Below are 21,730 nucleotides of genomic sequence, written 5' to 3'. Positions count from 1 at the left end.
ATATGCATTTGTTATATGCCAAGACTGTAGTTGGCACTTCCTGAAGCCCTGGAAAGACACGATCCCTGTGATGAAGTTGCCATGTGTCTGAGACATGTTGATTTAGATGCAGGAACACCTCCTAATAGCAATGTGTGAAGAGCCAGCTGGGTATCTAAAGCACCTTGGAACATCTGATTGAGAAGGGTGATAACAAAAGTGTTGAGCTATCCAAGATTCCTTGAAAGTATGAAAAAAGGGAGAGGGGGAAGGACTTAGGCAGGGTTGGCTGGGAATGAAGCTGCCAGCAGGATGGCAGATAGTCTGTGAACAGTATGAATTATGTTCTTCCTTCCCCCAAAAGTCCCCTACTTCTGTAAGAAGTTGTCCTGATAGCATATCATGATGCCCATGAGCTGGAAAACGTGACAGTGACTAATATTTCAGTGGCTCTGTTCAAACGTGTTTTGTTTTTAGCTCAGTTCCTAAGAAAATAACCTTATGTAATTGTGCTGTCAAAGTCAAACCTTTCACTCGTGTGGCTAATACCAGCTAAATATGAGTGGGGATGCAGTTGCAAATGTAATTCTATTTCTCTAAAGTCTGAGAAACACCAACCGAGTGAGAAGCTTGGTGGGGCTACCAAGGGCCAGGCAGGCTCATACCCATGAGGTTTGCAGCTGCCTGGGCAATCGGTGAACCCTGCCAGGCTGGTCCTGACATGTCCTTCTGGTGCCCGGTGGAAGTACTGAGATGATGTGGATGAGGAAAAGGAGTTTTCATTGGGTTTGATGAATTAGAATGGGGAAAGGTCCTTGGGAAGCCAGGAAAAATCTCTTTCAGAATTACTTTATTGCAAATGTTTCCCGTTTCTGGCCTTGTTAGGTGTTTACTTCTTTGTGATTGATTTTTCTGTTGCATTATAACAGTGTTCATGTCATTTTGTAGATTCATTTAACTGGCCCATGCTGCTGTGCTGTACTGAGGGAAGCTGTTTTTTCATGATGTCCTGTTTTGCATGGGATGAAACAAAAGCCTGAAGGCACCCCAGTGTTGCTCTGCAGACACAGGGAGTTTGATGAGCAGTTTAATGAGCCTGATTTCAGCGTTGCCACTCAACGTGGTGGCATTGCCTTTGCCGCCTTTTTGCTTGCTTGTTGCTTGCTCTTTTGTACAGCTTGCTCATGTTTGTGCAGCTGAAAGGACAGGGTGAACAAGTCACGGAACTGATCCAGCTGCAAATGAGCCCGATGATGTCTTTTCTTTTCTTTCCCAGAAAAATAACCCCCAAAAGCTTTGTTTGTGATCTTGTGAGTATGTGTGTGTCTTTCTAGTTTTATTTTCTTTTTTTGTGGTGCCACATGGGCAGGAGCTATTTACTTGGAGAATTTCTGGAAAGAATCCTGCTTTGATACTTTCTTCTGGGATTATGGGTTGTTTTTTTTTTGCTTGCTCTAAGTATAAATGAATTTTGCTTTTTGTGTTCAATGTTCCTTTTGTCCTCTTCAAAGGTTAATGCCACAGAGCTGTCACAGGTGGTTCTTATTTTTCTGGTCATGCTGTTAGAGCAATACTGTTTCTTGAACTTGTCTTTCCAGTCCTTTTTTCCCCTCTGTATAGCTGTTCCAGTATCTGTTCTATCCTCCTCCAATTATTAGTGTTAACCTCTGCCCTTTTTCTTTTGTAAACTTGTAACTATTTCAACAACAAAGTGATGTTGATATGAAAAGCTAAAATAAGTTGTGTGCAATTGTGAAGAATGCGAATTTAAGGTAGCAATCCAAGGGTTTTCTCCTGAGAAACAAATCTCGTCAGGTGAACTGTGGGATTGTTTTTTAAATATGTTTTTTTCTCCTAATTGGAATGTCTTGGGTGCTGGGTAGGAAAAAGGGAAGGATCATACGTTGTTAGTAAATGAGCTGCTTTCCAGCTCTGTTTACCTCTTGAATCCAGGAGGAGATGAGACCCTGTCTGCATGGAGCTACTTCAGAGGAAAGCTTCAGTGCCTGGTAGCAGGGCTTCACCATCTCCCCTCCACTTTGTCTCCTCCATAACTGGCACCTTGGAATTGATGATCTGTTTGGGGGCTTTTAGCAATACTTTTGTTTACTATCCGTTCATATTGTGCGTTGTTCTTGAGACTATGTGAAGATTGCTCAGCTCCTTCCAGGATTCGGGCCGTAATCAAGGCTGACACTGACTGGCATATTGTCAAATTGTGCGTGTCTCATTTATTGTTAGATGACATTGGACACCCGTTAGTGTCTCTTGGCTAATCAAGAGTGTTGCCTCCCATATTCTTACGATGAGAGGGCGAAGGATTCTTGTTGTAGCTGCCAGCTTTCATCATCCGAGTGGATTGCAGAAGACGGGACTCTAGGGACAATTGAGAATAGGAAGTTTGAAGATTCGCTATGTTCTCTTGACGCATTGGAATGACTTTCATAGACTCAGGGCATTGTCTCCAGAAGGTTGCTTTTGCCTTGTGTTTTCTTTATTGTAGTTATTATAGCAAATAACTGTGTACTTACTTGTAAAACTGTCAAGCTATGTGTCTGTTCCAGGGCGATTTGATGAAACCGTGATTGAAGAAAGAAGGCAATGTGCCGAAGATCTGTTGCAGTTTTCTGCCAACATCCCTGCTCTCTATAACAGCAAACAGCTTGAAGACTTCTTTAAGGTTTGTTAGTATTTGCAGAAGTGTTTGCTTCTTACTGATCTGAGTAAAATACAATGTTGATTCTGGTTTACTTCATAAACCACGGCGTGACGGTGAGCTGATGTGACATGCTTTGAGAAGTGACTGTGAGTTTTCCATTCACTCTAGAAATGAGGCTTAAAAAATCCCTCATGCTACATCTCTACAAGGTGGAAAGTTTTACAGGAACTTCAGGTGAAAGAATTTGGAATTCTTGTTTACTGAATGATGGGCAAACCCCATGATATTAAATCCAGGTGTTCAGTGGGAAGTAATACAAATATTGTCACTGTTTTCTATGTTTTATTTAAGCATTAATAGTTTCAAACCAAAGGAAGGAAGACTCTCTAGACTGATTTCTTATGGCCTGTTATGGATTCAGGTCCGTGACAACGAATTTGGCATATAACTAGTCAAACGTGCTGCTAGTACAGTGTTGTGAGAACTACTCTCCAAAACATATTTTAGGATGATAAGTTGATCCGGACTTCCTCTTTATTACATCTGAAGCAGTTTGTTTTCAATAGTTCTTTCAAACCTCTTTATTTTTGGTAGCTTACTCCAACATTCTGCAAACACATAAACATAAATTTACATGTAAACATGATAGTAACTCCCTGGAATTAAGGACATGCTTATCTGGCTGGGATGGGATGTAAGCGTGTTAATGTGTAAGTATGTTTAAATGAAACATGTGCTAATGCAAAATGACAGCAAAGCTTCCAAATCTTTACTTGTTTTCATGGTGCAGAGTTCTTTAAAATAACAGTTTTCTTTAAGCTTTGGTGGCAGCAAAGATTGGGAGTCTGAGTTAGAATATTTTGCTTTCCACTTTATTTGCATTGCACTTTTCAGTTCTTAGGAAATACCTCTGTGTTTTGGGGTATTTGTTCAGAGCTCTCTTCCCCTCCTTTGCTAAACAGAAGTATCAGTTTTAGCCTTCCAATGGATCTTTTTGGGCTTTGCAAGGGAATGAGTAAAACTAACAAGACATTAATTTTTATAGGAGCAAGTGTGTCAACAAGGGGAATTATGCAAGTGTAATAATTAAGGCTTATTTGTCAGCTGCTGTCGTATCATGTTTTCCTGTAAGAAAGCCTTAGGTTTGGATCCGTCACCAGCTCAGCCCGTGTCCTTTAGCTCTGCTCAGGGGTGGCTTTGTTCCTTTTCAGATTCCTGTGCAAATAGCCACGGAGAGACAGATTCGGACAATGGGGTCTTAGAAACAGCTGAAGGGAGTGCTGTGTCTATCTATGTGCTATAGGCTCCAGAAAAAGTGGCTGGCTAGTGTGAAGATGTGCTGGGCTCCTTCAAGATGGATTAGCAATGCCCGTTTGTAATAGTGCCTTGGAAATGGTGCAGTTTCTATTGAACTTGCATGGGAAGCACTCACCTGGCGTGAAGTGGAAGTTTATAAAAGAAATATTTAGGTGTTTCTGGTGCAATCAATTGTTCCTGTTGTTACTTCACTTGCCTTTGATTCCTTTCAGGCTTGGGAGGGAATAATCTCCTCCTCCTATGCTGGGATGGCCTTGTCTTCCCTCTTTGTCCAGTTTTGACTATGACTGAACTCAAGATAGTGGGTCATGGGTAGGACATTAGTCTGATGGACAAACACTCCGGTGTGGGGGACCTGCTGAGCTTGGGAACACCACTGAAGGGCACAGAGTGTATGAACCACAAGAGAGCAGGATCATCCTGTTCTCTCCCTCTTGAACTCCGGGGTTTCAGGCAGCCTGTTAAGGCTCAGGACTCTGAGGCTGCAGTAGGCTGACTGTTTAGATACCTGGACAGTCTGTGGCAACCAGACATGGCCTAACCAAAAGCCCTTGTTTAATTTTGCAGGCTTGCATAGTTTAATTAAATACATTAACTCTAATGGAGCATTCACTGGTTAGGAAATTGAATTGTGACTATCGCTATGTAGTGAGACTTTTCATAGAGCACAGCAGCTGAATAATGCCTTTCCCTCTTTCTTTGCAGGGTGGAGAGGTGCACGATGGCTCTGAACTGATCGGTCCTGTTGAGCCTCTGTCCGACCCTCTGACTGACAACCTGTCTGACTGCAGCTCTGAAGGTTTGCTTGCTTTTGTCGTGTAACCTTATAGTGTGATCTGTTTTAAAGCAGCAGATGAGTCCAGAGAAGGCCCTGGAGATGCTCCAAGGGCTGGATCTCCTCTGCTATGGAGACAGCTGAGAGAGCTGGGCTGGTTCAGCCTGGAGAAGAGAAGGCTCCTTAAGGGGAGACCTTAGAGCAGCTTCCAGTGCCTAAAGGGGCTACAAGAAACCTGGAGAGGGGCTTTGGACAAGGGCCTGTAGGGACAGGACAAGGGGAATGGCTTTAACCTGCCAGAGGGGAGATTGAGATGAGCTCTGAGGCAGAAGCTCTTCCCTGTGAGGGTGCTGAGGCGCTGGCACAGGGTGCCCAGAGGAGCTGTGGCTGCCCCATCCCTGGCAGTGTTCAAGGCCAGGTTGGACACAGGGGCTTGGAGCAACCTGCTCTAGTGGAAGGTGTCCCTGCCCATGGCAGGGGGTTGGAACTGGAGGAGCTTAAAGGTCCCTTCAACCCAACCCAGTGTGTGATTCTATGGTAAATGACAAGTGCCGCATCTGTGGGGCATTGGCTTCCATTTTCGGTTTGCTTGGTGTGACAGAAATGCCAGAGCTGGGATTAACAAAGGAGAAGTTAGGCTCAGAAGAGCTCTGTCTGCACTGCTGGAAGTTTACTTCTAACAGAAAGTTTTCTGGGAGTTTGTCTAGTCCATTCTACAAGTCCTAGTGCTCTATTGCTCAAATTGAACTGCTTTTGGTGCTAACTGAACCCTCTAGTTTAAACATACATAATCCTGCCTGCTTCCAAAAGGCTGGGCAAACACTATGGTAGTGTTCACTAATAATTATGACCCAAGTCTCAAGCTGTAGAAATTTGCAGAGAACTTTCAAACCATTTTGAGGTTGATCAATAAATACAAAGATGGCTGAATTTGCCTAGAGCATGAAAAGTAGGTCTAAGAGTTGAACTGCCCCATTAATTTCAGAGGGTTCTCATTCAGCTGTTCATGCTCTGGATGTCCCCATGCTTTCAGTGCTTAGTAAATCCAGAAGAGAATTGGTATTGTATTTTAAAAGCCTAAGTATGCCTTCTGGATGGAGCATATTGGAGTGGTGAATGTTAAAGCCTCTTGCAGGGCTTGGGAGGTAAGCAAGTTGTTGAATTCTCTCAAGAAAAAATGATGGCAGTTTTTGTTTGCTGAAAAGAACTCCCCATTGAAAGAATGAGAAGTTGTGTGTTAGAGCCAGTGTGGGCTCTGTTCAATTGAAAACTGGAAATCCCTCCCTTAACTTGCTAATGCTTTCTGGTTGTGCAGTGCCAGAGAAGGTCGTGTCCATTTTCCTGTGATTGTGTTTCCTTAGCACAGTGTAAAGATGGATGTGCTGGCTTGGATACCACGTGTAGAGCGAAGTGGCACTTCACTTGCGGTAAATAATAGTATAGCTATAAGGTAGGGCCAGTCAGCCCAAATAAATGCTGTGCTGGGGCTTCTTGCCTGCTTCTGGAGGCTGAGCTAGCTGAAGCATCTCTGTGTATAATCATCTGCCAAGTACCACGCAGTCTTATAGATTGTGGTGGCCTTGGCACTGCTGGGGTAAAGGTGGGACTTCATGATCTTAAAGGTCTTTTCCAACCCAGTTGATTCTGTGATGCTATATTTATGTATTTCTGAGTTATGTTTTGGTCCTTGTGACTTCCAAAAAATTCTTTTCCAACAGATTATTATTTGGAACTGTTTTATACTCCTGTCCAAATACACATTATTATACAAACATGCTTATTTGGGAGGGGGTTTCGTCTTAACTGCATTTCCTCTGGTCTTTCTGGCATAGAACTTGCTTTGGCAAAACTCTGGTTGAATAACAGGAACTGGTTGTGTTTTCTAATAGGGGTTGGTTGGTTGGTTTATATTTTGCTTGAGGTTATATGCCACTCGGCTGTCTCTCTGTCAGTAACTTTGTGCTTAGTCGTAGAATACATTCTACTTGGGCAGTGAGTTTTGCGTTTTATTTTGTAGTATCTTCTATGATGTTAATAAAATAATGCCCCCACAATATTTTGTTCTGTGAAGGGAAAGGTATAGAACTGTTTAGTTACGTAGGGTAGTTATGATAAATCCTGGTAACTAGTTTTACAGGGGCACTATTCCTGTGCAATGTAACATTCCAGGTTCTGACAATGCCCTCACTTTACACTGTGCCTTATAAAAGTGCTTCTAAAAATGCTTCATGTGAATGTTTCTCTTCCTTATTCACAAGGGCCTCATTTTGAGAAGAAGAACACTTTATGTGAGATAAAATAATGAAAGGAAAAAAACGCTGTAAAGCAAAAAAACCCTCTTTAATACGCTTCTTCTGAGTCAGCTGGAGTGCTTTTAGGGGATGCTTGCCACAACTATGAGCACAGGATTTCCTGATGCCAAATGTGACTTGTGGAGTTCTATTTTCTAAAAACCCATGTGTCTTCCAGCTCGTGTTTTCTCATGTTTGACACCAAATTTTGGGCGGGGGTTAGACCAGGGACTGAAGGCAGCATCTGTCTTCAAGGCCTCTAGATGGCAGTGGCAATACTCGGCTCTGTGTCCTCTCCCGCGGTAATGGTAGAAGGTGCAAACTGATGGGGGTAGAAATGTTTTTGTACCAAAATAAGTGAGAAGTATCTTGCTTGTAAAAGAAGTTTGACAGCTCATGCTTTCACAGGAACCTGCTTTTCAAGAGGCTGGCTTACCCAGGCTTTCCACTGATTCCTGCAAACTCTGTTTGCTCCTCATATGTGAAATTGCACAAGGCACAGACAAGCACAGGGATTTATGTTCAATTTCAGCATCATTATACTCGTCCAATATTCCTGACAGTCAGCTCTGTCTTCCTCTCTGGGTACATGCGATAATAGTCAAATGTGCAACTTCCTCTCCAAAAGTCTTTCTATACCAACAGATTCTTTAGAGAAGTTCATTGGGAACCTCATCTTTTTTTTCCCCACAGCCCCTTTTCCCCACTCCTTCTGTTTTACCATGTTCACATTATCTTCCCAGAAATAAGCATATGCAGTTCAGACTATTCCTCCCGCTTGGGCTGACTGGAAGCCCCATGGCTGTGGTTGTGTGGTGCCAGACCTGGGCTCTAAAGCTGGCCCTAAGCAAAGCTTATTAGCTCAGGCTCTGTGCCATGCTAGCTGTGTTCGTACAGCTTCTGGTCAAGTTGGCTGCAAGAGAAGAGCAAACATGATTTTGTTTGGAATGGAGGGAGGGGAACTTGGGTCTGTGTGGAATGTGCTGTGTGGATGTGCTCTAATTCACCAAGGCTGGGTGGGCAGCACACCCTTCCCACAAACTCCCACCTTTTCCATTCATTCTGCCTGTACCCTTTGTCCATCAGTCAGCTCTGCTTCCACCTATACATTCCCTGGCTAGCAATTTCTCTTCACTGAACAAAATAACTTGTCTCCTCTAAATATTATAAATACTCAGTCCTCTGCACCCAGATGTGACATTGCTGTCCCTAAAATGGGCAGGTGAACGGCCCATTATTAATACACTACTTAATGAATCTTCTGTCTTCCTCTAGCTGTTCTGTTGTGAGGTTGCCTTCTTTCTTGCAGGGCTTGGGGCTACACAGGCAGTTTTCTTCTCTGCGTGGACACTTTGCTTTACGTGCATCCCCTGAAAAGAGCAGCAGGATCAGGGGCACTGTCTTCTGTGCACCCTGTCCCCTCCTCTCGAGTAGTCTTGTGTCACTGTCGCTGGCCCTTGCTTTTCAAAGGCTGGCTGGTAATCTCTGTTCTCCTTCGTGTCTTTTTCCTCTCACTCACTTTCAAGGAAAAGCAATGTTTTGCTCCTTGTGCTCCTCTTCCATAAATTGTAAACTCCCTCTAACTCCCGGATTGCAAAATCCAAAAGAAAGTTTGCATTAGCTGCCCTCGAGTCAGCTCCTTGCTTCTGCCATGTACTTTCTGAAGATAAGTCAGGACACTTTACCTGATAATGGGGATAAACTCTCGACTCTTGATAACACAGAAGAAAACAGATACCAATTGTTAGCTCGGAATTTACTTTCTCTGTGTATACACACTGCTAAATGTCTTGACCTTGTTGCCTGGTTTATTGCCTCAGTGGGTACATGTGCCAAGGTGATAAAACAAACTGTTACTTGATATCCAGGTGGCACTGCCAAATTCGTGGCTCGCTCCATATGTCTCATGCAGGGTACTATTCTGGAATGACATTTTTGGGACTGAAAGCTGTCTCCCCCCCCCCACGTTGGTGTGTAGGTCCTAGCTTTGAAAGCTCTCCTGTTTTAAGTCTCCTCAGCTGTAAACCATCAGAGCAGTGAGAGATAGGGATTAAAGTGTTGCTGCTACTGAAATTAGGTGAGTTGGAGTGCTGAGGTTTGAATTAGCTCCCCCTAAGCAAGCACGTGTGTTGTGTTTTTTGACCACAGAGGCAATGAGAAATGGCAAATCTAATACCAATGTCACCATTTTAATGGTGTGTTACCAAGTGGATATCTCTGATAGCTGGTCAAAGAGCAGTTTCATATTATGTACTTTTACCTATAGTAGGGTTGTGCCCTTTCATTTTGATGGCAAGTGAACATCTAATCTGTTGTACAAAAGAATGTCAGAAACATTTTTGTCCTTCTTGTCCTTTTCAGTTCGAAAGGATTTAAGTGGGCTTGATGACGTGACACTTACGAGCCAGTCGGAATGTGGAGGTGAGATCTAGAAGTTGTTTCCATTACATTTGTGGCCTTTAAATTGTTAGAAAGTCATAATTATGAGTGAATGCTTTTCGTGGATAATAATCCCTACAGAATGAAATGGTGCACGTGTAAAATGTCTTTGTTGCTGTTTATATCCAAATAACCCTGTGAAGTTGCTGTGGTTCAGTTACTGGAGTAACTTGCAGTAAGTATATGTGCTTTTAGCTTATTGCAAATGTAGAATAAAATGTGTTAGCTCAAATTTCAGCGAAAGAGGTGTAAGCTAATTCATTTTACCACATGGTAGCAATGAAAGAAGGCTATACATGGTAGATGTGAGTTAGAGTGCTGCATGATCCTGCCCCTCTACTTTGCACTTGTGAGCCCCCACTTGCAGCACTGTGTGCGGTTCTGGTGTCCTCAGCATAAGAAGGACATGGAGCTGTTGGAGCAAGTCCAGAGGAGGCCACGAGGATGATCAGAGGCTGCAGCACCTCCCGTATGGAGCCAGGCTGAGAACATTGGGGCTGTTCAGCCTGGAGAAGAGAAGCTGCGTGGAGACCTCAGAGCAGCTTCCAGTGTCTGAAGGGGCTACAAGGATGCTGGAGAGGGACTCTGCATCAGGGACTGGAGTGACAGGACAAGGGGTGATGGGTTCAAACTGAAACAGGGGAGGTTCAGGTTAGATCTAAGGCAGAAGCTCTTCCCTGTGAGGGTGCTGAGGCGCTGGCACAGGGTGCCCAGAGAAGCTGTGGCTGCCCCATCCCTGGCAGTGTTCAAGGCCAGGTTGGACACAGGGGCTTGGAGCAACCTGCTCTAGTGGAAGGTGTCCCTGCCCATGGCAGGAGGTTGGAACTGAATGATCTTATGGTCCTTTCCAACCCAACCCATTCTGTGATTCTGTGATGCATAAGCTGACAGTAACTGTTGTAATTCAAACTCCCGATTTACTGGTTTTGGAATGCTTCATCTTACTGATTTAAAACAGTGTGTTGGGATTTCTTGCAACAGTAATTTGGTTCCTGCTGATTGACTTTTCTAATAGCAATTATACAGAAAGGGTTAGTTTTGGTAATTTCCTGGAGCCCACAGTGAGCAGGATTTGAAAGTCTAAATTGGGTGTTAGATGTTGGTCTTTTCATTACAAATATTACAATGAAGACCAGTTGTTCTGTGGAGTTTGTAGCTGATTTAAAAAACCCTGTTTCTATAGGTACTAAAAAATAACTTTTGAGACTGCTTTACATGCAGGGAACTTGTGTGCATAAAGTCTCAGGAAGTTGCATAAGTGAGAATAAAGCTAAAATCTTTAGATGGGATAAAGAATTTTGGAGGTTCCTAAGGTATATGAGAAATCTAGAGTAATGGATGTCTTTCTGACTGTGTTTTCAGGCTTCTCCAGTGACAGCGACCTGATCTCTCTAACAGTTGACGTAGATTCTCTTGCTGAGTTAGATGATGGAATGGCATCCAACCAAAGTTCTCCCAGTAGAGCTGTTGGCCTTTGCCTTACTTCTGAACCCCTGCTACAAAGCACACTGGCACCCGAGCAGGAGTGGAGCAAACCCGAAGGAGAGAGGGAAAGTCATGGTTTGTTTTCTGGAAGCTTAAAACCCAAACCTGGCAAACAAGATTACCTGGAGAAAGCAGGCGAGTTGATAAAACTGGCCTTGAAGAAGGAGGAGGAAGAAGATTATGAAACTGCCTTCAGCTTTTACAGAAAGGGGGTTGATCTGCTCCTGGAAGGTGTTCAAGGTATGGATCTCCCCGTTATGTTTGCCTTACCTTTGGGTACTTGCGTTTGTTTATGGCGTTTCCTTAGTTTGCATCAACTTACTGTGTTACAAAGAGGTGATGTGAAATGCAGAATGGTTTGTGTGGCTTTCATGTGCCTGATAGCTGCTGGGCATACAAGAGAGAGAAACCTTTCTCTCTAAGACTGAATGATAATTTAGGGTCTCCTCTTCCAAGTGCCAACTATGTCCTCTTTGGAAATTGCGGCACAACCTTTGACTTGCAGGTAAGTAGGAAAGTGCTTCACTTTCCTTTTTATTAGCTAGTCATTTATTAATATGTGGCGCTTGCAGCACTGTTGAAACATTATTTAATTTACATGCTTAAGTGAGGATTAATTATCCCCATTTTACGCATGGGGAGAGGCAGACTCAGGTTAACTTCCCAATCACAACAGGATTAGAACTATTCTTGGCTCGCAGCCTCTTAGCTTCTTCCACTAAACTGTTCTCCTTTTGTAGCTAAAGGATGCATGCAAACTACAAACTTACATTCCTGCACTGCTAGAGGAGAACTGGATTTTATATGCGTTCTCCCAAAGCTTTTGGTGTTCAGAATATCTCTGCCAAAGCTGTTGTTAACACACCAGATGCAACAACATGCAATTTGCTGTGGAGTGTCCTTGCACCTTGTCCGAAGGGACCAATTTACCCCCCCCTTCCATTTCTAGTTCTTGAGAATCTAGAGTGATAACCTCATATATTTGCATTTCATTCAACAATGGCTTAAAACTATAAAGCACAGGAAAAGATTTGTTCTTTCCTGGAGTGATTTCAGGGTCTGTGTATTGTATTGTCTGTCCCACACAGATCAAATGAGTAAGATTAGAATTGTGCCTTTGTTTGACTGTATACAGCACAGATGCGTTATGCTGCTCCAGATCTGAACTCAAATGCTAATGTACCAAAGCACACACAAGCAGAAGCCTTTGCTACATCTCAGTATGATGCACAGCAGTGGTCCAGACCCTCTGAGCAGTTCTAGGAATGGAAGTTACCTGCTGAGCTGCTGTAGCGGGGCCTGGCGAGAAATAATGGAGAAGTTACTGATGAAAACTAGAGGTGTGGTCCAAGATATGTGCACAGCCTTTGCTTAAATGGTCTTATACATTTTGGCAAAAGCAAATCCACTCTTTCTTTTGAAGTCCCAGTGATGTCAGTAGGGTGGCTGCTTTGCTTCTTGTTGTGGCTTTTCAATAGCATCCTATCTTTCTTTGCCCATGTTGTCAACATGCTTTTCATTCTTGATGTTGAATGTGCTGGCAAACCTTTCGTTGGAGAGCCCAGCTGTTCTCTCTTGGCTAACACACTTCTTCATAGACCTGTGTGCCATTCAGGTATGGTCTTCTGAATATCCAGTTTCATCATAAACGCATCTTCTTGCCATGACGCAAGGCTGCATGATGCAGGTTTAAACTGACAGTTCAAGTTTCAGCTTCCAAAAGTTTGCTTTATTAAACTGTTAGGGCATGAACACAAGGCAGGCTGTTGTACGTCAGTTGAGCTGTGGTAACTGTGCATGCTTACTTGAGTTGTGGCAGTGGTTAAACACGTTGGCTTTGAATCCATGGTAATCCTTTTGGTAATACGTTTACCTTGAAGTTGTGAAAGGCTTTTCTTGCATGTGTTGTAGCAGATTTGCTCAGCTGATGCACGCTAACTTGTTAAACTAGAGTGGATTGAGCTTTTTACTTAATTTGCTAACACTTCCTCCAAGGACTTTTGCTGCTTTGCTGTCGACTAGCCAGTCATCCAGCTACCTCAGACAACTGCTAATCCTTCACTACTGCCCACTGGTATCCATGCTTTTGAGGCTAGGAAAATATCAAGGAGTGCTAGAAAAGTGTGATATTCTGTGCCGTTTCCCTGATTCCACTCAGATAGTACAGTGAAGGTTACTAATAAATGTATTAATAAATGGTGGTGCCTCTGTCTGTGTGTTTGGAGGTGTTCCGGATGGCTGTAGAGCTGTATAGCCGGCACCTGCAACTTCTGTGCAGTCCCTCACATTGCGTCTGTACGGTATAGGAGAGGAAATAATGGGAATGAGTTGCTTTTTAAGTGGCATCTTGTCTTTTCAGAACATAAACGTACACAGGCTAGTTCCTAGCAGCTCTTTTTTTCTCCTTTCTCTGTGTTACCCTGCGTGGCTGTGAAGGTGGAAAGCAAATGAATGTTCATCCTCTGCTGGGTACTTCCACTAGATTTGGGTAGATCAGCTCATTTTGTGTCCTGTTCTCTTTGGAGCTTCTGGAAGCTGGCAGGGAGGCTGCGATGCCTTCTTTATAATGACAGGGCTGATTCAAATGCCTTCCTGAAATATATGCCTTCTCAGGACCTGTGAGGACAGCAAACCCCCTCTCCCCCCAAACCGACAAAACCCCATGAACAACTATCTGTATCGCACTTTAAAGTCTAGCTGCTTTGTGAAGGTGTTATGTCCAGCATTGATATGTGAATATTCAGTGTATGTTGCAATAAATCCCCCCCCCTTTTAATCATTTCAGCTATGTAAACACTCCTGGTTGTATATTTCACATGGATAATAACGTGCTTCTTTCCAAGATAAGGATGGTGCAATTGTTACAAAATGCCTCTGGTCTTCTGCCATTGATTATTTGCAGCCTATTTTGTCTAAATCAGCCGTTGTGATATCTGAAAGTGGAACACAGTGTTCATGTGTGCTTACACACATATAAAGTGACGTTGCCTTTCAGTGTACAGCCCTTGCGGAATGTGTGGCCTCTCTAGAACAGACTGGGAGTAGCTTTTGCATGGAAAATGGTATTACACATTTTTGCCACGTGGTGGCACCAAGAAAATAGAAATTGACACCTAAAAATGGGAATGGGGAAGTGTAACCAGTGCCCTGGGGGAGAAAAGAAAGATCACCCATCCTCTGTGTTTGAAACTTCTGTCAGAATTACCCCAGAACTGTAGTGCCTCTGTAGGGTGGTGAGGTGTACCCGAAAGGTAAGGGTGTCTCTGTTGTCAGCTGTTCCTTTAGGCTTGGTACAAGTTCTCTTTAAGGCTGCCTCATCAAAATCATGTACGAGCGAGTCTATAAACTCACAGTAATAAACTTGTGTGGTTCAGTTTGAAGTAGCTGGCTCCCATAAAGGCAGTTGGAGTGCACTTGAGTCTGTCACGCTTCTGATGACTTTGCAGCTCTCTGTGCTGATGGCACTAGTGCTGGATGAGGCGGATGTTGCCTGTGCAAAGAGATGTCCACCCTGGCTTTGCTTTCAGCTGTGTGTGCACGCTCTCAGAAGTGTGGTGGTGTTAATTATACCGTGCAAGGTGCGCGTGTATTCTCCTCTGCTAGTCCCTTGCAGAGTTTTAGTACTAAATCTTTAAATGTCCTATTCATAGTCCTGCCAAAAGGCCTAATACACATGTCACTTGGGGAATGAACGCCGTCTGTGCTCTGAGAGGCTGGGCATCTGCTCTTTATACATCTTCAGCCTATTTCTGCTCTGTACATGCATTTAATATTAAACATGTTTGTCAGCGAGAAGGGGAACGAATTCTTGGACTGGCAGTAGAGCCCTTGGACTGCCCTTGAATTACCTGTACCTCCCTGTTCCATTTGTACCAGAGCTCCTTCACATGTGGTGGGAGGGAATAGCTGCCATCATTTCCTTTTTTCTGAGTATGTCCTAATCCTGCTGCCCCTCTTGTGTTTCGTGGGCAGTGCTGCATGCGGGAGTTCTGAGTTTTTTGGAAGGCAGGTCTCCAAGGTTGCGTATGTTGGTTAAACAGTTCTCCAGGAGCTGAAACCTTCTGGAATTCAAATTTTCTGCCGTTGTAAGCATCTAAGTACACTGATAGAAACTTTACAATTATAGCTGTTCCTTCGCTTTGTTTGCATGTCAGAGCACTTTGAGGTCAATGCATTGCTTCAGGCCTAATGATGGAAAAAAAAATGCACTGATCAATAGCAAGCCACCAACTTGTAGGGTGGAAGTTAACTGTGTTTTATGCGAAGTAGTGCGTTCCCTGACTTTGGTGTAGGGCATAGTTAAGTTAGGAGAAAATAGATGGGGAGGCTGAAATTATGGAAAGAATTTTTTGTAATAAAGGAGGGACTCTTGTTTGCATGAACTGCTCCTCTTCATCCACCTTCAACTGTTCTCAAGTTATATCTGTTAACGGATCTGGGTGATAAAGATGGAGTTAACACTATTACTTTTTTCTGGGTTTCAGTAACTTCAGTAACAGGCACATGATGAATCCCAGAATCCCAGACTGGTTTGTGTTGGAAGGGACCTTAAAGCTCATCCAGTTCCAACTCCCTGCCATGGGCAGGGTCACCTTCCACTAGAGCAGGTTGCTCCAAGCCCGTGTGTCCAACCTGGCCTTGAACACTGCCAGGGATGGGGCAGCCACAGCTTCTCTGGGCACCCTGTGCCAGCGCCTCAGCACCCTCACAGGGAAGAGCTTCTGCCTTAGATCTAACCTGAACTTCCCCTGTTTCAGTTTGAACCCATCACCCCTTGTCCTACCGCTACAGTCCCTGATGAAGAGCCCCTTCACAGCATGGTCAGTCAAATTCCTGTAGAAAAGTACATATGTGTTCCATGAGGTTTAGAAAGCACACATGTTCATTGCTGATCTGTTACATGTAAGGCTCCATTATCACACATTAACATCTGAAGGGAGATGATCCATGTACTCTGTGAGAGATCTGGGGTGTTTTTCATATGCGTAGCAGCTGTGGCTGCACACAATGAGTGTTTATTTGTTTTAGGGGGCTGGTTTGGCTGGGCAGCATGGACCTTGTTGCATGAAGTATGTGATGCCTCTTAAGTCACAGCACCCACAAGCTGTTTCCAGGTATCTGTGTTTTGCTTTAGGTATCTACAACTTGTAGATAAGCTGCTGGTGTCTTTGAAAGCAGGCTGTGAATGTCAGTTTTGCACTGCACCATGCTATTTTAATGTTTATCCAGTAAACAGAGCTGGAACAAAAATTACACAAATTACTGGAACCTTGCTAAAATGACTTTGCCTTTTAACCCAGAAATGCATATACAATGAAATGCTGGGAATACTTTGGACAACTAGATGATAATTTTGGATATACTGAAAACAAACCAACTTGTGTCTAATTACTGGGATTATGATGGGCTATGATTTGAACTTGTGATGGAGCCAGGGATGCAAACAGGAGCATGCTTGACAGAATGCCAAGAAGACAGTACTTTGTGAAAAGGCGATCAGGCATGGATGTTCCAGGAGGGCTTCCAGAGTGAAAAGCACTGTCGTGGTTTAAGCACCTTTGCTTGTTTGTGGATTGGCACTTAACTACCACAACTTCTGTTACAACACAGTAGCTATTTTGAATTTCTTTCGCTTGGTAAGTCCTCAGAGTAGTTTCTCTTTGAGAGCAACAATCTCTTAGGGAGTTCCTGAGGAAGCAACAGACCTGTTTTCTAAGAAGATGCATTGGGGTGTGAGCTGATGGCTGCAGGGAAACCCTTAAAGTTGGGCTGGGTCCCACAGGGAAAGGTTAATGACAGGGTGACTGATGGAACTGTTGGTCTTCCCTACCTGATCTCAGACCTGTGTTCCTGTGGTGTATCATCACTCACCTTGTTTGCTGTTACAGCTTTACGCTTCCACTGGGACTGGAACCAGTCAAGACAAAAACTTCCTGCCTTGGTTCCTTGCAAAGAAGCTGAAAACTATTTCCTGCTATTGGACTGTAAGGATGCTGTAGAACTCTTTGGGTTGGGCTTTCTAAGCCACCACACAAGTGGTCCCTGATTCCTAGTGCTTCATATAACCTGGAAATCACAGCTGCTGTTTTGGAAGGTCCGATGTTTGTGAGAGGACTTCTCTGTTGGCAAGCAGCTTGATTAAGAAGGGATGTTGGAAATGCTATGATTTGCTTTATAAAGTCATCTAATCCTACTGTGCTGCCAGTGGTACTGAAACCCATGCTATTATGGGCTACGAGCTGTTAATAATTGAAATATGTTGGTTTCTATGCCCATTGCAGACCACACAGAGCTTCAGACCAGGTTAGTGCTATATGATCCATCACTGTGCAGTAGATGCTGGATGGGTCACCCTGGGTCATGTCTTTACATAGTCAGAAAGCATGCCAAGGGGAGCATGGCACTGCACCAATGTTGCTCCTTCCACATTTTTCTTATCTGGGCCACTCATTGTGCTGGAGACTTCAGCCTCAGCTCCAAGATGCTGTTCAGATTTAGAGTTCATTGTGGCAAAGCAGTAAAATACAGCATGTGTCTGTAAAGGGTGGTGAAGTTGTTTAATGTGTAAATACAGCCAGATTCAGCTATGTAAAGGCATGCTTAGGGCACAACTCAAGACTTCTCTGCACCAAGAGGCTGATAAAGGTCTGGGGTTTCATAGCTGCAGCTCTGCTCATAGCCTTATGATACATGTAAAGGGTAATATCTGCAATATCCATAAGCCAACCTGTAGCGCATGATATAGAGATGGCTCTGAATGCAGATGCTTAGGATGTGGCTGTTAAAGAATGAATAAATATGTGACCAAGGGGCTTTAAAAATCGGTTTGTCTTCTCTCTTCTGGGGGACACAGCTAGCTGCATTGGCTTGGGCTTGCTCTGACCTTTCCAAGACTTCCAAGTCTGTCCTTATAGCAGCTCCTTGCCAGGTTGCTGCTTGTGCCCAGCCTCTTCGACAGACATCTCATCCTGCCTGCACAGCCTTTTATCTCAGCTGTTGTTAGCCAGCATTTAGCTGCAGCTAAGTGCATTAATCTTTTTTTGACTGTTGCTATGTGGGGTTTCTGCCTCCCATCAGAACACCTAGTAGGGTTGCCACACATCTTCCAGCATACGGTGTAGACAGAACAGCCTGACCTAGGTTACAGTGCCACTGCTGTCCTTAGGTGACAAAACTGAAGTCTGTGGCTGCAGAATTAAATGCTTTGGGCAGCATAGGTGAATTGAGGCAAATTATTAGCTGGAATAGAAAAATTGCATAGGTATGTTTAAGGGCATGATGCTACGTGATACTCAGTGCTCTGATTTCTACGCTACCACCCCCTGCCTGCAAACAGGTTTTGCATATACATCTTCTCTCTTTTCACATCCTCTTTTTCTCTTTTCCTGTCTTCTTTCTCTCTTTTCCCTCCCATTATCTTAAAATAGCCTCTCCAGCTTCCAAGCTGTGTAGAAGGACTAGTACAGGCTTGATATAAGGGGTCTGCTGCTTGCTCTTCTGTTTTAGAGAATTTAGGGATTGCTTATGGAAAGATACCATTTGCCATAGTGCTATATAAAAGCACATATGAATTATATTTAATACATAGATATGAGTACTGTTAGACTGTCAGGATTGATGAATCTCATAATTGTGTTTTTTTTCGTGTGTCTTGTCTTTAATTCTTTCTGCTTCAAACTGCAGTGACTTGTTCTTGTATGAAGGGGTGGGTGTCTGTGTGCCTGGGTTGCCTCAGCTCTGAAAAAAGGAATGTTTGTGGTTGCTGAGTCTAACTGGACTTGGCCTTTTAGTTAGGAAGGAAAAGTGCAGAGAACTTGGAAAATATTTTCTTCTCTTCTGTGGTGGTGGTGGCCTGTGTAACTTCTTCCCTCGCTCTGACTATCAGTTCTCCTGTTGGAGAACCTGCTGCTGCTGTCACATTTAGTTTCCTCATCTATGCTAGGCTGCCACTGCTTGTCCTTCTGTCTTGCAGTGCTGACAGTGTTCCCTTATGTAGTTTTATAATAAAGTGTTCAGGAATATTTCTTACAGGCTGAGGTCTTTGGTGAAAACTCATTTGCAGTTGAAGACTACATGTTTTAGCAGACGGATGGGAAGTTAAGCTTTTCCTCCCTGCAGTGGTTTGTTGTGGCGTGACCATTCATTTTAGTTTTTTCCAGATAGTTCCACACGCACGTGAAAATCCACCACCACCTTGTGGGTTTAACATGACTTGCTCTAGAAACAGATGTTCATTGATCAGTGTTGCTGGAAAGCTCTTATTATCGTTAGCCTGGAGAAGAGACGCTACGTGGAGACCTCAGAGCAGCTTCCAGTACACGAAGGGGGCTACAAGGATGCTGGAGAGGGACATGTTTTAGTGTGAGGCGTCCCTGCCCATGGCAGGGCATTGGAACTGGATGATCTTAAGGTCCTTTCCAACCCAAATCATTCTATGAGTCTATCATTCTATGATCCTGAGTGTTTTTGGCTCCTTTACTGGTCACTCACATTTCTCCCACACCATTCTTCTGTGTAATCTTAAGTTTGGCAAACACGCCGAGGTCTTTTCTCCAGAGAAGAGTTTACCTAGACATTTACGCCACTGGTGTGTAATCTTGGGTTTTCTACAGGATGCAGAAGTGGTAACTTCCCAGGAAGTGTAGAGCTGTAAGTGTGTAGCTCAACCTGCAATGATGTACAAAATATAGACATAACAGTTATGAGCACACAGGAAAGTTGGAAGAAGACTTCTTAGGTGTTCACTCACGGTCACTCATTTGTGCTTCAGCATGAGAGGTTTAACTTATAAGTAGTTTTTCTTCCTGGTTGCTAGAGTACAGTACTGTATTTTCAAACAGCAAGAAAGAATGGTGCTGATAAATGTGGTGCATCTTAAAAAGATCTGACTATCTCAAAATGTGAGACAAAAAAAGATGGAAAGAGGGAGGGAGGAAAACAGATCACTTCAAATTGTTTTACCATAGTGAGCTTAACCTTGGTGTTAGTTTTTAATAATTACATATTTTTCAGCTGCAGAATTTGGCCACCACCTCAAAGGAACTCATCATTAATATAATATAATTAATATAATATAATATAATATATAATATAAAGCATACTGGAGGTGAAGAACTAGCAGGCTTATTTCCCAATCCAAACTGACACCTGCTGCTAAAATCTAGAGCATCTTCCCTTGGTGCTGAAGTGCCCATTTGCCCCAGCACCTGCCACATCTCACTGAAGTAAGCACTTGAAAATCCAAGGTTACCCACTCTCCTGGGAAAAGTTGGTGGAGACTTGTTCCAAAATCAGCAGCTCTTCCTGCAATAAATTCAGGGGTTATAAAACTGTGTCCAAAGTGGTCACAAACCTGTGCTGGATGATGAGCCGCATTGTCACTTATGGGGTGCCTGAGCTTTTGTTTGGCTAATATGGACAAAAGGAGTCTGCTTCACATGATGTAAGAAGTGTTTGCCCTAAGAAGAACAGAGGTCCTCTTGAACCAATTAGGCAAAAATAACAGCTGGGCTACCCACTAATAAGGAAGGTGCTGCTAAACCTCTTTTCATTGTGAGAAGAAATAAATCTTTTAAGGCTTACTCCCTTGCATTTTTATAGAGAGCAAGTCTTTGAAAAATCCAGCAATCCAGCTGGGTGATATGTGCAGGAAGACTGTGAAGAAGATAAAGAAACTTTTAAAAATAAAAAATGGTATTATAGCTGTTAGATTTGACAATTATAAATGTTTCATTGAAGATTTCAGTATTTAGAGAAAGTTTGACTGTTTAAATTGTTAAGAACATGGAGTTTGGGGTTAGCACAACAGGCAGTCTCCCACAAGTTCCTTGTAGCCTGTTCTGCAAGAGGACATTCCTTCCTGAAGCACATCTCTTCTAATATCTTCTTTAAATAAAGGCAGCCCACATATATTTTTAGCAAGTCTGAGAGAAAAGCAGGAAGATTTGGAACATGAAGGTTGCAGAGGATTGGGACAGTTAATGCTAACTTTTTAGCCTCATCTTTTCTATGGAAATATCCACATCCTGGTCAAGGAGCTAGTTAGATAAGGAGTGCACTAATGTTGTCCTGGCAGATCGGCTCTTCCCGAGGCTCTAATACCCAGTGGGGAATGACTTGGATGTGATCAGAAACAAAGGAAGGAATATCTAGAATTCCTGGGTGGGTGCTATAGACTGTGGTTTATTGAATGGGGGATATTTTGTATGTTAGTGGCAAATGGAGACTAGAGCTATCTTTGTTACCACCCAGTAAGATACATCTCTTCCACGTGACTTCATCCTGGATCTGTGGAGGAGAATAGTTAAGGACCAGAGCAAGTTTGAGTTTGACAGCACTTCTGAGATGTGTTGTGTTAGCAGACCCCCGGGTTAATGGGGGAGGAAGGACAGATTTTAGTCCATGGTCCTTACTGCCCAGATTTTGTTTGTTTGAGCTTATTGGGTATGGCCCCCTTGCAATAGTTTTCTGCTATTAATATCTGAGCATTAGTCATTTTCCTATAGGGTAGAATTACAGAAGATTTGATGCCTGAATAAACACTTAACTGAGCTGAACACTTCAACACTGAGTTAGCTAATCCCTCAAAGATATGTACTCTTCTGAGATGCTCTGAGGTGTAAGCAGAAGTCCCTTCTGATGCTTCTCTGTAGTTCTCTTTCAAATCCGTGGACGATGGAAAACAAGTCACAGATGAACTCATTGGCACAATCATTCTGATATTTGTGGTTTTCCTCTATCAAACCCTCAAGATCATTTGGATGTTGCTCGGAGTGTCTGGTTTTG

General features: G+C 43.4%; 1 protein-coding gene across 14 annotated transcripts in view; it reads left to right on the top strand.

Annotated features, from left to right (window-relative positions):
- RPS6KC1 (ribosomal protein S6 kinase C1) overlaps positions 1-21,730 on the top strand; it is a 93,484-nt gene that overhangs the window by 16,353 nt on the left and 55,401 nt on the right. For 11 of the 14 annotated variants that reach the window (XR_003993597.1, XR_003993598.1, XR_003993599.1 and 8 more), the window contains 4 exons: positions 2,544-2,659; positions 4,661-4,754; positions 9,383-9,442; positions 10,823-11,185. Coding sequence is in view for 10 of the 14 variants with exons in the window: in XM_030500239.1 (XP_030356099.1) it covers positions 2,544-2,659; positions 4,661-4,754; positions 9,383-9,442; positions 10,823-11,185 (633 nt within the window). In the remaining 4 variants the exon portion in view is untranslated. Of the gene's footprint in view, positions 1-2,543; positions 2,660-2,696; positions 2,873-2,989; positions 3,150-4,660; positions 4,755-9,069; positions 9,099-9,382; positions 9,443-10,822; positions 11,186-11,208; positions 11,451-21,730 lie in introns of those variants that run through there. The other 3 variants (XM_030500242.1, XM_030500245.1, XM_030500244.1) reach the window with 3 other exon arrangements.

This window comes from Strigops habroptila, chromosome 10, assembly GCF_004027225.2.
Source record: "Strigops habroptila isolate Jane chromosome 10, bStrHab1.2.pri, whole genome shotgun sequence".
Classification (NCBI taxonomy): Eukaryota; Metazoa; Chordata; class Aves; order Psittaciformes; family Psittacidae; genus Strigops; species Strigops habroptila.
This window is presented reverse-complemented; position numbering and strand designations above follow the sequence as displayed.